The sequence below is a fragment of the Vulpes lagopus genome, chromosome 13, assembly GCF_018345385.1.
Source record: "Vulpes lagopus strain Blue_001 chromosome 13, ASM1834538v1, whole genome shotgun sequence".
NCBI lineage: Eukaryota > Metazoa > Chordata > Mammalia > Carnivora > Canidae > Vulpes > Vulpes lagopus.
Genome location: NC_054836.1, coordinates 8407870 through 8420947, shown reverse-complemented (window position 1 = coordinate 8420947; position 13078 = coordinate 8407870). Strand labels below are relative to the sequence as shown.

The window sequence follows — 13078 nt, the reverse complement described above, 5'->3', positions numbered from 1 at the left end:
AGTAGGACAGACAAAAGCTAGGTAATGTAAGCTTTTAACATTGTTTACCTAAAGCCTGATGGTGGCATAACTCCATGTTTATCTTTAGAAACAAAATTTAATGCAACTCTTTCATCACCATCATGTTAAACCACTGGAATAGTATGATTCCCACATACCCTTGGTTTTCAGAAATATTCTGAATATAATCACTTCATATCCTGAGGGCTGTGGTAGTCCAATTCATGGCTTGAGCTATTCATGTTCTTGTGCAGGTCCCTCTTCTGGAACCTAGGACAGACCTACAACTTGCCTTAAACAAAAGAATATGGCAGAAACATGCCAGTTCCAAGTCTAAGAATTTAGAAGGCCTGGCAGCTTCTCCTCTTATGTCCTGGAGCCCAGAGCTACCATGTAAGGACTCTAGCTACTCTGTTGGGAGAGGATTTGTGAGAGGTCACGTGGAGAAGAAGAGGTCACATGGAGAGGGGCCCTGACACTAGAAAAAGTGGAAAAATCCAGCCATTCAGCCTCCCCACTGAGTGCAGCCCCCAGCCAATCTGTGAACCAAATGAGGCAAGAGCAGCAGAAGAACCATCCTGCTGAACCCAGCCCAGACTGCAGAACTGCTACCTAATAAAATGGTTAGCAAGTAAACTTTCTCCACACCTCTACGCTTTGGGTGGCTTGTCATTCGACCATAGGTAACTAAACCAGGTTCCTCAATAATTCACACATAAGCATCTTCTCAGACAAGAAGCATAAAGCAAAGATCCAGAGATCCTCTTTCCCAACCCCCATGGACTCAAAACAAGAAATTATAGTGGCAACAATGTTCTGCATTTTCTTGGGCATCTTCCAACATACAATTCCTTAGATTCCTTAGCCTTGAAGTGTAAGAACATGCCACAGTAAAATTATACCTTTAGTTTAAGTTGGGAATCATAAATACAATTTTGAGGTTTTAATTAATGACATAAAATGCCCATCTTTAAACTTTTAATACTTTTAATAAGCCCATAACTGAAAAATTAAATTACAATCTACAATATTTTTCCTGATATATGTTTCCTGGTACATTTTAATAGCAAGAGCTCATTTTCATCCTATCTTTCATAAGATTTCACTTCAATAATGAGCAAGATTTGTAGTCATTAGTTTAATTCTGTAGCACTTTAAAATATATTAATAGAATGTTGATAATCTACAAAGCTGGGTGATAATACATGGAGACTCATTAAACTATTCCCTTTTAAAAAATATATGTTTGAACAATTCCATAATCAGAAGGGAAAAATACTCATAACCCCCATTTGCCTAAGTTAAGTCAAATTTCCTACTATTCAGAGCTCAAAAAAGTTCTAGAAAGTGCAACAGAAAAGAAAAAACTACACTAAAGTTAACATAATATCCATACTAATTTAACTTATTGAAATAAGATCTCAATATCCTATTTAAAATATGCCCACATATAAAATTTATATACAATACAGTTCTTCCCAAAGGACTTTGAAGTGCTAGAACTGTGGAAGGTAGACTATAATAAATCTTTACAGTGTCTCTGATGGCTTTCAAAGTGGTAGATGCATAAGAGTAGAGTGAGGCATAGAAACATTTAATTAGCTAGCCTACGGTCATAAAGGAAAGCAGAATGGGGAAATATTCCAAATCGCAGAATTTGAGTTGAAAGTCATCTAGTCAAACCCTTTATCCAATGCTAAAAAAAGGATATATTACCCCTCAAAGTGGACATCCAGCTTCAGCATGAAGAATTCTTTTTGCTTCTTTCTCTTTTTTGTAAAATCGTGATTAGCAGGGAAAAGGGGGCCTTTAGAGAGAAGCTACTTTCTTAAACATATGAAATGGGAAATACTCATCTCCCCAGTATGGGAAGGGAGAAATAAATGGATATTACTAAAACAAAATGAATTGTAAAGGGTGGAATGCATTGTCCTTACTTGCTCAAAGAAGTGGTTGAGAGAACAGCTCATGAATGAGCCACATCCTCCCCCTCACATTTATTGTAAAAGCTGATGGTAGAGAATTAACTGATTTGTAGAACGAATTGTTCTTTTTTCTCTAAAACAAAAAATGTGAAATGAACTATTTGCAGTAGCAAAGCAGTTGGTTTTCTAATTCCACAAATTCAAACATAAAAGCATTAACTCTTGAAACAAATGTGTATCTTTTTACCTTATATGTTTCATTAACATTTGAAAAAGAAACTCTTACTATTATCAAAAATTTTAAGGGAAATGAATGATGGCATGGTCTGATATTTTCTGATTCATCGTGGGTGATGGGGCAGGGACTGGGAACAATCCCCCTAATCTATTTGTAGAAAAAAAGTCTTTTATGCTTGTTATAAAAGCCGCCTGAGATGGAACTGCCTATATGGATAATTTGTTTAGTTATTGAAACAAACTCTTAGTATAAAAGTGCAATGTGTTCCTCTTAATCATGAGTTCAATTTTTCTCCCTACTAAGCACACCCCCATATCTCTTCCCACATACCATGCTCCACTTAAAGTTAATGGGAATGCCAATACAAAGAGAGATGTAAAGAGAAGGGTAAGGTCCTAACGAGGTATAAACTGAGTAGTACATACTGCCGATACTCCTTTAAATGACTGTAATTTTTAAAATATGACTTTTATACTTTTCAAATTTGCCAACCAACTTATCAAATTCATTTTCTTTTATGCCTTGTTAACCTGCCTCGGTGGGCAGAAAACATGAAACCTCAGGAAAACTATTAGACCTTTCCACACCTCCGGTCTGTCCTCAGTACTGGAAATAGTACTCTGCCCTCACCTAACTCGCTGTAAGGGCTGAAGTCTCTTGAAAAGGCACATCAAGTTCCAAGCTCAAGGAAAGAGAAATTAATACTAGCCAACCTTCAGCTATCTGCCGTTACATAAGGTGGGAAGAGTATATTGTAAATGTCATAAATCTGCAGATAACCCAATGTGTCATTTCAAATTGCAGTTCAACACTCTCCTATGGGATAGTTCACATAAGAAATTAATAAACTACCAGCCTCATGGCTTGAAATCCTCCCTGCCCACCTTGTGACAGATATAATAAGAAATAGCAAAGTCATCCACGGGTAAGATGTAGGAGAGAAGAAGAAAAGAAGAAGAATCCTGAATAATCTACAAACTGTATTATCAGCTCCCAAATCAGTGAGTTATACTGTTATTTCAAAAGCACTGTATATATCTTTGGAACTATTATAATTCTGCCGATTTTTAAATAAATTACCTGCATTTTTATTCATAGTCACAGAGCACATCATACAGCTTAAGAAGAGTCCTCTCTCTATGGGAAAAATTTTAATAATTTCAAGTTTCTGATTGGAATTGTTCCTTTATTCTCAGCATCAATTCTGATTTTCTAGAATGGGAAACTAGCATATATGAATATAAAAGGGCTGTGAAAATTCAGTGCCCAGAGAACATCTTGTGTTTTGAGAATAAAGAGTTAACAGCAATAAATATTATCTTTTAAAAAAATTGAATTTAGACGCCAAATTAGAAAATCATTTATTACTGCATGAAATATATTGATCCAACACACACACACACACACACACACACACACACACACACACACACGGCTTGAGAGCAAACAAAATGTGAGACCGTAACTTTCATGAAGGAATCAGCACTCTTCATGAACTTGAAAAAAAATCCTAATTACCATTTACTTGCTAAACATTAACTAGTAGTTTCTATCAAAAATAACTTTTGGTTAGACTCACCAGACAAAGAATTTTGATGGGTAGTATGCCTAAGCCGTTAATCGTCGTGATCTTGTTCTTGGCCAGACTCAGGTGTGTCAGGCCACTACACAATTCTAGCCCACTGATCTCCTCTATTTCATTGTCTGTGCACCAGGACTATGTTTAAGGAAAATGTCATTAGAAACATTTTGAAGAAAAAAAAATCAGTATCAGACAATTAGAAAAATCAGACAACAGCATTAATAAAGCAGTAATACATGCCCAACACAGGATGAACACTAGATCTTGAAATGCAATTTTTCGTTATAGAAGTTAATACTGGCACTGCTTAATATTTTTTTTAAAGACACAGCTTTTGAGTATGCTCAGTGTCATTTGCATTGATATGTGACTCATTTAATCAGTGAGGAAAAACATTTCAGGGTGCCTCGAAGCTGCCTCCTTGGCAGTATTTTTCCTTGGTTCCTTAACGATCTCCATGAGAAACTCATACATTTTCCCACAAGCAGGACTTCTGAATACAGGGTCACTGTGCAGGAAATGGCACCAAATTTTATCATTGTCATAACCAGGGCAACAGCTTGGGAGATGTCATCTGTGGCGAATGGGTGGTAAAGAACCAATACCCTGATAGAGGGAGGAATGGCCTTTTCTGTCTATATTGGCTTCTCTTCTCCCTTTAAAATAAATGAGGCCTAAACTCTGTCTTCATTTTCTTGTGCTGAATTTCTAGTCATTTTAAATTTTAACTTCTGTGTTCCAACTTTATAGTCACCTAAAATTGCAGTTCCCAACTTAACCAATTCCATTCCCCTCTCTCTGGTCTCCATTTCTTTGGCAAACTTCGGGGTTTAATATCATTTGCCCACCACAGTGCAGTTTCCCCTCCCAAGTAGATGAAGACACCACAGTTCTCTCGGCCACTTGTAATCTTCAGGGCACCCAATCAATCAGCAAGGTTGACTTTTTTTTTTGGGGGGGGGGGGTTCTAAAACACTAATCATTCCCTTCCTTTCAGTTCACTCTGCTGCCAATTTAATTCAGCTTTAGTATCAATGGGTACCTCTAACATCCATTTCTTCCTGCCTCAAATCATCTAACACACTGTAGTCAGGTTAATTTTTTCAAAATATTGATGGGACATGTTTCAATCAAAAAATTCTCACAGGACGAATTCCAAATTCTTCACTGACTTGAAGCAAAGCCTGTTTCTCTAGTTTCATCTCCATTATAACCCAGTGAGAATTCCCCAATTCCTCCAGGTCAGTCTTCTCAGCAGTTCTGGAATGTACCCACAACTTGCTTACTTAGCAGTGTATCATTTTTTCCTATTGTTTTCCTACCTTTCCTAAACCCTGCTCATTCTCCAGGACTTAATTTCAAATTCCACTTCTTTAACGTACATTAAACCAACTTAAGTATTCTTTTTGAAAGATAACCTCATACTTTTATTTCTGTTGCTCTTCATCATGTAAGGATGTACAAATGATAGGCTGGGAGAACATATTTGCAACATACATGGTAGATGAAGGATTATTATCTAGAACACATAAAAAACAATTATCTAATTGAGAGAAAAGATAAAGGCAGAACTATCCAATAGAAAATGAGAAAAAAATACATGGAGAAAATTCCCCAAAGAGCAAATCCAAGTGGTTAATGAACATACGAAAGGACTCTGCTTCACCTATAATCAGGAGAATGCAAATCAAGATGCCACTCTTCATCTAACAGTTTAACATTGTGAAGGTTCTGAAGAAGAAATTGTTTCATATTACTGAGGCTTCATTATGTTGGAGCCACTTTGGAAGCAACTTGACAGTGCTGTGATTGTGAATTTGTCACAGCAACTTCAATTTTTTTTTTTAAGATTTTTTATTTATTTATTCATGAGAGACACACAAAGAGAGAGAGAGAGGCAGAAACACAGGCAGAGGAAGAAGCAGGCTACATGCAGGGAGCCCCACGGTGGAACTCGATCCCAGGTCTCCAGGATCACGCCCTGGGCTGAAGGCGGCGCTAAACCGCTGAGCCACCCGGGCTGCCCAGCAACTTCAATTCTTGATTCCACTCTGGACTGACCATTTCTTCCTTGAAGCCTTTTCTGGTCAACTTCCAACTCCCTACCTATCTCCTTTCATTAATCATAGAACCAAAGAACTTTTTTAAAGGGAAAGGAAAGATCATCATGTATCACAAAAAACATGTATTATGCCTCGTAATTCTTTGTAGTTCTCCTAACTCTACTAATTACTCATTATGTGACTTCACTTCTCTCTGCTCAGATTTCTCATCAGTAAAGAAGTGAGAACAACAACAAGCTGCCATGAAAACCAAAGTTTGATTATAGAAAAAAAAATCATCAGAATGAAGTTCACAAACCATAAAGTACCTCACAATTATAAGGCAAGTATCATTATAAGCACATGAGGGCAAGGAATCACATCTTCCACTTGTTGGCCAACAGCACAAAAATGGAAGATCAAAGGCCAGCATCTATTCTGAAAAGATGTAAGCCAGAGAAAGAGGTAAATTAGGAAACTAGAAGCAATGAGGGGGAAATATTGCCGAATGAAACAGAAATTCCTAATTTTTCTTCACTGGTTCCAGATTTGATCCTCGGGCTGAAGTATAGTTTCATTTGTCATCAAATATGCACTTTCAAATCTACTTTCATAAAGCTTTCTACCAGAATAGCTCTATAAAGAAACATCTATGCTCACAGACACCATCCTCTTTCTGCTTCTGTTTCCTTTGGCCTGTTTAAATAATCATTCTAGGATGAGAATGAAGATCAGATCCTTGCAGATACAGATTGTAACAAAGGATGCGAAATGTGGGAAACAGAGATTAAACTCTCACACCACTACATATGAAATAAAACGTCCTTAGAGTAGTGATCTTTGGCAAGAAAAATTAGGCAAGGAAAACTTCAAATGGCTATCTGTCTCAATTTAGCAGAGGAAGCAATAGTCTTTAGGTCCTATGTCAGGGCACTAGTGTCTGGTAGTTCTGCTCCAAGCAAAATGAAGATACTCTACCAACTGAAATGAAGATACTCTACGGGGAAGAGTAAAATAAGTGCCTGTGAGGAGCAGAGTCAGGAAGCATTCCCATGGGAAGGAGGTAAGGGTCAGAAAATAAGATAGGAATCCTGAAACTATCAAGAAATAGAGGGAATTGAAAAGGAAAGTTTGTTTATTGTGTATACCATAATTTTTCAAGATATCAGAGGCTAACCCCAATTCTCTTAGTACATCCAGCTTATTCATTAGCTTTGACTAATACAGCAAGTCCTGTTTTATGAAATTAGCACTGCAAGGGCCCAAAGAAGGAAGAACACAGATCCCTCACTGCAGTGGTAGTCCTGGCTTTTGCAGCTACCTCTGCTGTCACTCACAGCACTGGGGCAAAAGCCTGAGGAACTGACTGTGCACCTGTTGCGAAATAAGTTCATTTCAGAAAAATTGTCTATTTTCCAACTCTTCATTCCCCTTTAAATTTCAAGGAATTTCAACCGCTATTAATTAATCAGGTTCTTGAATGAAGAGTACTTTTCACAGTGGCCGAAATGTTTGTCCCTCTCCCCTGGCCCACCTCCATTCACCCCCAGACACATCATCTGTGACCACCAGCAGTGATGATGGTCAATATGCAAGACTGGTCCATACAGAGCCCTGAGTTCGCAGCCCACTTTCAGTTATACCTTTGACTCCCTAATCCCTCATTTTCTTATTTCAAGAACCTGCACAATATGTTACTTGTCCTTCCTCTGAACATTCTTCTTTTGTATTCTTTCATATAGGTCTGGGGACATTCCAGTAAGAACAACTAGAATCCGATAAGTCACCAAGCCATTTCAGTGAATTAGTGCATTACTGGGTTAACCCTCTTAGGTATGTTTTGATTTTCAACGGCCACTAATCAGAAGAAAGAGACTCAAAGAACTCAAAATCATCATACTGCATTCCAGTTCTAAAGTCTTTCATTTCTGTGAATAAATCTTTTAGAGTGGGATTTTAGATGCTCAGAAACTGAGTGAAGGAACCCAGAGGCACATAAGCATAACTTTACAGTGAGGGAAAAGCCCCACAACATATTTTTACATTTTGGTGATGCTGTCAGCTGTTTGCAGAGCTTGACATGAATTATTCACTGGTTCAGTATTCGCTCTTATTCATTTGTCTACAAACATAAAGTATGGTTTGGGTGTATAGAAAAACAGTTACTGAGAAATACACAGGAAATCCATCACCATTTTCTTAGTAGAGAGAATCCCAATGATAGCTTTAATCAAAACCAATCCTGAAAGATCTGTATCACCTTACCAGTGAAAAATGTTCTTCACTATAGTAGTGAATCTCTGAGAAATGAAACACACATATGCTTTAAATGGCTAGGTGATAAAAGGAGTGAATTGCAGCACGGGGAGAACAATGGAATTTAGAGGACTAATCTCAGTTCAACCACTGACCAAATTATCTTGGACAAGTCACTGAGCCTCGCTGAGTCTTACGCTCCTCCTTCCATAAAAGAATAGTTATTAGTAGTCGACAATCTCTAAAGTCCAATCTGGATTTTAAAAGCCTCTGAATCACTTTTTAAAAACCCCATGATTTTATAATCATGAAACAAGTTCCAATGAGCAATCTGTCACTATTTATAGGTAAACAATACACAGCATCCCTTCTTAAGAAATACATTTACTTATCCTTGACAAAGTTCACCAGCTTGCGATTTAGGGTGATTATCAATTAATCATCAGTTATCCACATGTGGAATGACAAAATAGCGTAAGATAAACCAAAAAGTTGATTATCTTACAGTAACCAATCCACGTCAAGGCACTGATATAATCTATAATCACAATGTCAAGCATTTTCAGGTGGATTGACTTATTTTTATTTTAAATAAGTGCCTTTTGATACTAATAATTACCACTTTATTTAACTATATTTTAAATAAAAGTGCACTTGTTCCCCTCAAATAGAAAAGACATGTTACACCCACTAAAAGAGCTTGAACAAATATAAAAAGCATAAAAAAGGTAACAACCAAACTCCTAAAAAGGCCACACAAAACGACATCAGATCAGGAAAGCATGTCCTGCAAGGTACAACATGGCAGACTGGCCAGCATAAAACAGAATCTTCAGGTACACACCTCACACCAGCAATATCATCATCACCTGGGAACTTGTTAAAAATGCGAACTCTCAGGTACCTCCCCAGACTTACTCCATCAGAAGTTCTGAGGGTGGAAGCTGCCAAGAGGGGTTTTAACAAAGCCTTCCAGGGGATTCTGACACAGCTCGAGTCTGAAGCTTGGTAAAGAACTGTTTTTAAAGAAATCAATAATTTTCAGATTTAGAACGTTTTCAATGAATGCAGGGACAGCATTTGCCCATACGTGGCCTGCTTGTATTTTTTTTTTTTAATCTAATGAACACTCTTGAAATGACCCCCGCCTCCAGCCCAAGCAGAACATGAGCAGTAACTTACATCTACCTCTGCACGTCTCTCCTGTGCATCCCAATGCCTCTCTCTGGGAGATCACCACTATGCTGAATTGTCTTCTACTTCTACCCTTTTCCCTTTGGCTTTATAATAAAATTACATTTAATTTTATGAAGATGCATCCCTACTGCTGCATGGAGAGATCTTTCATCCATTTTCACCACTTATGCTATTATAACATAATTTGTGCTTTCTCTTATCAATGAGCACATGGACTATTTCAATATTTTTACTACAACAAGCAGTGTTCCTATGAGCATTCTTATAGAAGCCTCCAGATACATGTATGCTAAACTTCCCATATGAAGGAATGAAAGTGCTAGGGCCACAGGAAATTTGGATGTTCAACCTTGCAAGAGTATAAAGTTGCTCTCCAAAGTGGTTGAATTGATTGCATGCCCAAAGGAAGAAAAAAGGAGATCCTCTTGACCTACATATTCTTCAACACTTGGCATTTTTAGATTTCTTGTATTTTGTCAATCGAATAGATATAATATAGTATCTCATGTGGTCTTGGGTGTTTCTCAGAATACAAATGAGGCTGACATCTAGTCATACGTACATTAGCCTTATCAGACTCATTTTCTATAAAACTCTTTTTATACATCTTCTCCCATCTTCCTGAGAACATGGGATATACTTCTCTTTAGTGAGGTCTTTAAGGCTCTTTGATAAAGTTTTATTAGATTTCTCTCATAGGCCTTATTCATGATTAATAAGATTTTTATTGCTCTTATAAATGGGGTCTCTGTTTTAAGTGGTGCTAATTGCTTATGATGTAGAAAAACGCAATAGATTTGTTTATTGAAGTCATATCCAACTACTTTGTTAAACTCTCAAAACTATTTCTAGTAGTTTATTGCAACTTATTTTTGATATTCTCTATGGACAATCATATTGTTTGCAAAAAATGACTTTTGTCGGGGTATCTCTGGGTGGCTCAACGGTTTGGCGCCTGCCTTCGGCCCAGGGCGTGATCTTGGAGTCCCGGGATCGAGTCCCGCTTCAGGCTCCCTGTGTGGAGCCTGCTTCTCCCTCTGCCTCTTTGCCTCTCATGAATAAATAAATAAAATATTTTTTAAATGACTTTTATCTTCTCTTTCCATCTTCATTCTTTCAATTTTTTTTCTCTTGCTTTATAGTGCTAAAACTTCCAAAACAGGGGATCCCTGGGTGGCGCAGCGGTTTAGCGCCTGCCTTTGGCCCAGGGCGCGATCCTGGAGACCCGGGATCGAATCCCACATCGGGCTCCCGGTGCATGGAGCCTGCTTCTCCCTCTGCCTGTGTCTCTGCCCCTCTCTCTCTGTGACTATCATACATATATAAATAAAAAAATTAAAAAAAAAAAAAAAAGTTTACATTAAAAAAAAAAAAACAAAAAAAAAAACAAAAAAAAAACTTCCAAAACAATGACGGATACAAGAGGCAATTGTAGAGATCTCGATCATGTTCCCAATTTTAAAGAATGCTTAGAGCATGTCCCCAGTTAGGATAAAGTCTGCTTCAAATATTTTTATAGACATTATCAAGTTGCAGAAATCCCCTATTTACTAGCTTATTAACTTTATTATAAATTATATTTTATTTTTATCTATTGAGTTTCTAGACCTACAGCTCATATATTTCCCTTAATCTGTTAACATAATGACTTGGATTGGCTCCCTAATATTAAACTATCCTTACATTCATGAGGTAGGCAAACTTGGTCATGGGGTATTTTTTTTAAAACACTCTCAGATTCCATTTGCCAATATTTGTTTAGGATTTTTATACCTAGATCACGAGTGAAAAGAGTGTTATTTTCTCTTATTGTTCCTTGTCTGCTTTTCGATAGCAATGTAATCTCATTAGAATGGATAGTGAATATGCCTTCTACTCCTAATCTTTGAAAGAATTTGTTCATTACTGGAAGATCTGTTCTTAACAGCTTGGATATGGTGGGGTTTTTTTAATATGAGGATTTTAATTTAATTAACTTTAATTTATATGAACTGTTTTTATAATTACAGGACTACTCAGGGTTTCAATTTCCAAGTTAGCATTTTGGTGTATATTTATCTAGGAATTTATCCATTTCATCTAAGTTTTCAAATGTACTGGCATAAAAAAAGTTGTTTAAAAATTCTATTACAAAAAAAAAAAATTCTATTACAAAGCTTTGCAGTCTTTTCAAAAATCTAATCTAATAACATAATTATACACAATATGTATGACACGCTTGAACAGAACAAAAGAAGCATATTCAGTACTGTTTAAAAACCAGCCTACTATCTTCTCAAAATGGTAAGCTAAGAAGTTTATTTCATTAATAGTTTATGAAGGGTAGCTTGTTTGGGCAACTTTCATTTGCATTTTAAAAAACACGGGCGAGGGGATCCCTGGGTGGCGCAGTGGTTTGGTGCCTGCCTTTGGCCCAGGGCGCGATCCTGGAGACCCGGGATCGAATCCCACGTCGGGCTCCCGGTGCATGGAGCCTGCTTCTTCCTCCGCCTGTGTCTCTGCCTCTCTCTCTCTGTGACTATCATAAATAAATAAAAATAAAATAAATAAATAAATAAATAAAAATAAAAAACACGGGCGAGGAACAATGCCATGTTACATTTTAATTATGTGTCCATGTTCCCAATTTCAATTGGTTCTGATGTAATAATAGCTTTTTATACTTTGGAGATAAGATTGAGTTGCTACACCTAAAGTCAGGTTAAAAAAAAAAAAAACAACTACCACCACCACCTAATTCCTTTCTTCATGATATCTGACATTTACAGAGTCATAACAGATCTTTACATGGGAAAATAAATTCACATAGAAATGAAGTCTTCCATAAAGAAATGCTCTAAACTGCACCCTCTGTTTTGAGTCCAAAATACTGTTGAGTGGTTGTCTCTGGCAGTTCCATGCTGCATATACAAGAGTAGTTTTCAGGACCCCTGGGTGGCTCAAGTGGTTCAGCATCTGCCTTCAGCTCGGGTCATGATCCCAGGGTCCTAGGATCGAATCCTGCATCAGGCTCCACACAGGGAGCCTGCTTTTCCCTCTGCTTCTGCCTCTATCTCTGCTTCTGTGTCTCTCATGAATAAATAAAATCTTAAAGAAAAAAAAAGTTTTCTGGAAGACAGAGCCTAGACTGCCACATGACTGCCTTCCTTCAGGGTACACTCTGAAGATTAGATAGAGCTCTGGACACTCTCTCCCTGCTGGCTAGTAGTTTTGGGGGCAGCTGACTTCTTGGCCAGTGCCTCTCAAGCTTTAACCTGTACTCCTCTTTCATCACCTGGGGTCTTGTTAGAAATGCAGGTTTCCATTTCAAAGGTCTGAGGTAGTGTCCCAGAGCCCGCGTTTCTAAGAAGTTCCAGGCAATGTCGATATCGATACCATTAATCTTCCTTGAGCAGGGTTCTTCCCTGTGGCCTGAGTGGATTTCTGAGCCAGGTGGCTTCTGGGCGGTCAGCCTCTACCCCCTTGCAAATTCAGTATGTAGGACTGTCAAGCATAAGTGAAAGTTCAGTGGACAAGTGCTGCTAATGAGAACTACTTTCAGTTTGCAGTCGAAACACGTTCATTTTGACCATTTTCTCATTAGCCTACATTTAGGAGAACTTGCTCGCTTCAAGGGCACCCTCTAAATGTGCACTAACTGTAAATTTTCACACACGGGTCCTAAAGAGCGTGGCACTAAGTTCTAAGTTTTCCATCATACGTGAAAAAAGTTTTTTTTCCAATAAAATAGGTCTTCAAGAAAATATACCTTCTGTTCTCCCCATATCTCAGCCTCATTACAAATGCAGTGTTCTAACTGCTGCCCCGTCCCTGGAGTGAGGCACCCAAGAGCAATCAA

At 37.8% G+C, this 13078-nt stretch overlaps 1 protein-coding gene across 6 annotated transcripts in view; it reads right to left on the bottom strand.

Annotated features, from left to right (window-relative positions):
* LRGUK (leucine rich repeats and guanylate kinase domain containing) overlaps positions 1 to 13078 on the bottom strand; it is a 117524-nt gene that overhangs the window by 77455 nt on the left and 26991 nt on the right. For all 6 annotated transcript variants that reach the window (XM_041728193.1, XM_041728194.1, XM_041728190.1 and 3 more), the window contains exon 6: positions 3743 to 3867. In XM_041728193.1, the coding sequence (XP_041584127.1) occupies positions 3743 to 3867 (125 nt within the window). The remainder of the gene's footprint in view (positions 1 to 3742; positions 3868 to 13078) is intronic.